The following is a 2,500-nucleotide window of genomic DNA, read 5'->3' on the forward strand; positions in this document are numbered from 1 at the left end:
GTCAGACAGACAGGCACACACACACACATACACCACTGTGCTGGTCAATCAGACACACACACACACATACGCACTTACTCACTAACTCACTCACTCACTATTCAACTGGACAGTCTCTGACACTCACACACACAAATACATACACACACACACACACACACTCACACTCACACACCATTGCACTGGTCAGACACACGCTATCATCCCCAAAACGTCTCTGCCCTGGTGACTCACATACACCCCACCCAAAACTAGCATGTCCTTTATTTGTGCATCAGTGCGCTTGCCATTTCCACCGGGTGTTTTCATCATCAAAATACGGCCCATGGTCTTAGTATTTCCATCACACACCTCTCCCTTAGTCTCGCTGTATATTTCTGTGTCTCCTGGCATCTCTGTGTGTGTGTGGGTGTGGGGGTGTGTGGGTGTGTGTTTTTGTGGTGAGAACAGACTGCCCTTGAGCTGGAAGTCAGTGTGTCAAGGGGGCACGGGGCGTTGTTTGCACTGGGTCAAGCCTTCACCAAAAGTAGCCAAAACACACACTGAGTGCCAACTAGGGCGACGTCACACGGACTTTGCTGTGTTGTTGTTTTGGGTTGTTGGCCCTCAGCCTTTGAGACATTGAGAATTTTGAGTTGTCTAATGGTATTGAATTTGTTATTTATGTCGTTGTCTCTTTTTAAAAAGCCGTCTTTCTTCTTTGTGTGTGTGTGCACGTGTGTGTGTGTGTGTGTGTGTGTGTGTGTGTGTGTGTGTGTGTGTGTGTGTGTGTGCAGGAGGCAGTAAATGTGGACGTGAACTCCACCATCAGGCAGTTCTTCTGCTCCAATAAGAGCTACAATGACATGGCCACGCTGTTCTTCAACCCTCAGGAGGTGGCTATACATCAGCTCTTCCACCAGGACGGTGAGACACACACACACACACACACACACACACACAGTACAGTACAGTGTGCACACACACACACACACACACACACACCACAGTACAGTGTGCACAAACACACACACACACACCACAGTACAGCGTACACACACACACACACACACACATACAAATGCTGACACATAAACTTAGTTCAACGCATTAATGATCTCAAGTACAATAACTAACTTCCTCCTTTGTGTGTTTAAATCCTTTTTTAAATCACTGCTGGGCTTTACCACAGTAGAAGAGATTTGTTTTGTTCATGAAACTCTCCTCTTTCTTTGTTAATCTCTCATTCTCTCTCTTCCTCCCTCCCTCTTTCTTTCTGTTTCTCTCTTCCTCGCTCTCTCCCTCTCTCTTTCTGTCTCTCTCTTCCTTTCTCCTTCTTTCTCCCTCCCTCTCTCTCTCATCATCTCTCTGTCTCTTTCTTCTTCACTCTCCCTCTCTCTCTCTCACCTCCCCTTTCTATCTCTCTCTCTCTCTCTCTCCCTCCCTCTCTCTCACCTCCCCTTTCTATCTCTCTCTCTCTCTCTCTCGCTCTCTCTCCCCCTGCAGCTACCTTCAGCCCGGTGACTCTGTCCATCTTCTTTGTGCTGTACTTCCTGCTGGCGTGTTGGACGTACGGCGTGTCCGTCCCCAGCGGTCTCTTCGTCCCTTCACTGCTCTGTGGGGCGTCTCTGGGACGACTGGTGGCCAACGTCCTCAAGACGTGAGTATGCCGCCTCACACGGGATGAGCCTTTTCTGTGTGTGTGTGTGTGTGTGTGTGTGTGTGTGTGTGTGTGTGTGTGTGTGTGTGTGTGTGTGTGTGTGTGTGTGTGTGTGTGTGTGTGTGTGTGTGTGTGTGTGTCCAGAGTGCTCGTTGTGGAGCTGAGCTCTAGTGTGTGTCATTGTGCTGACTGTGCAAGTTCTCCATGACCGCTCTTGTGGGGGTAAAGTTTTCTTTTCTGGCCTAAGCCTTGTCTTTTCTGGCCCCAGCTCACACACACACACACAGTCACACAGTCACTCACTCACTCTCTCACTCATGAACAGCCTTGTCCAGCCTTGTCCTGTTTTCATGTTCAGTCAACTGAGAGTAATAAGGCACTGTTCTTTGCTGGCTTACAGTACAGAACACATTCACACACACACACACACACACACACACACACACACACACTCTCTGGCACAAATCCACTAACACACACTCTTTCAAAGACACACGCACATCCTGTGAAATACCACTCACATTGGCTGGTCCGCCTGTCCGTCTCCCTCTGTCTCTGCTTCAGGAACCTTGGTATGCAGATCTACCCCGGGACCTTTGCTCTGATTGGTGCGGCTGCCTTCTTAGGGGGCGTGGTCCGCATGACCATCAGCCTGACAGTCATCCTGATCGAGTCGACCAATGAGATCACTTACGGCCTTCCCATTATGATCACGCTGATGGTAGGGGACACTTCATCGACTTGATCTCCCAGGGAACGATGTCATATACTTCATTTAGTGAGAGACATGTGCAAGCTCTCAATTATACTCCCTGTTCTTCAATATAGAGCCATTTACATTTAATAAGAAAAACGGGGAAA

The 2,500-nt window shown here is 48.7% G+C and overlaps 1 protein-coding gene across 3 annotated transcripts in view; it reads left to right on the top strand.

The window, feature by feature from the left end:
• clcn6 (chloride channel 6) overlaps positions 1-2,500 on the top strand; it is a gene marked incomplete at its 5' end in the record, with an annotated part of 19,963 nt that overhangs the window by 7,331 nt on the left and 10,132 nt on the right. For 2 of the 3 annotated variants that reach the window (XM_080831995.1, XM_080831997.1), the window contains 3 exons: positions 777-906; positions 1,486-1,639; positions 2,204-2,360. In XM_080831995.1, coding sequence (XP_080688121.1) covers positions 777-906; positions 1,486-1,639; positions 2,204-2,360 — 441 coding nt within the window. The remainder of the gene's footprint in view (positions 1-776; positions 907-1,485; positions 1,640-2,203; positions 2,361-2,500) is intronic. The other variant, XM_080831996.1, reaches the window with a different exon arrangement.

Source organism: Sprattus sprattus, assembly GCF_963457725.1.
Source record: "Sprattus sprattus genome assembly, chromosome: 2".
Lineage (NCBI taxonomy): Eukaryota > Metazoa > Chordata > Actinopteri > Clupeiformes > Clupeidae > Sprattus > Sprattus sprattus.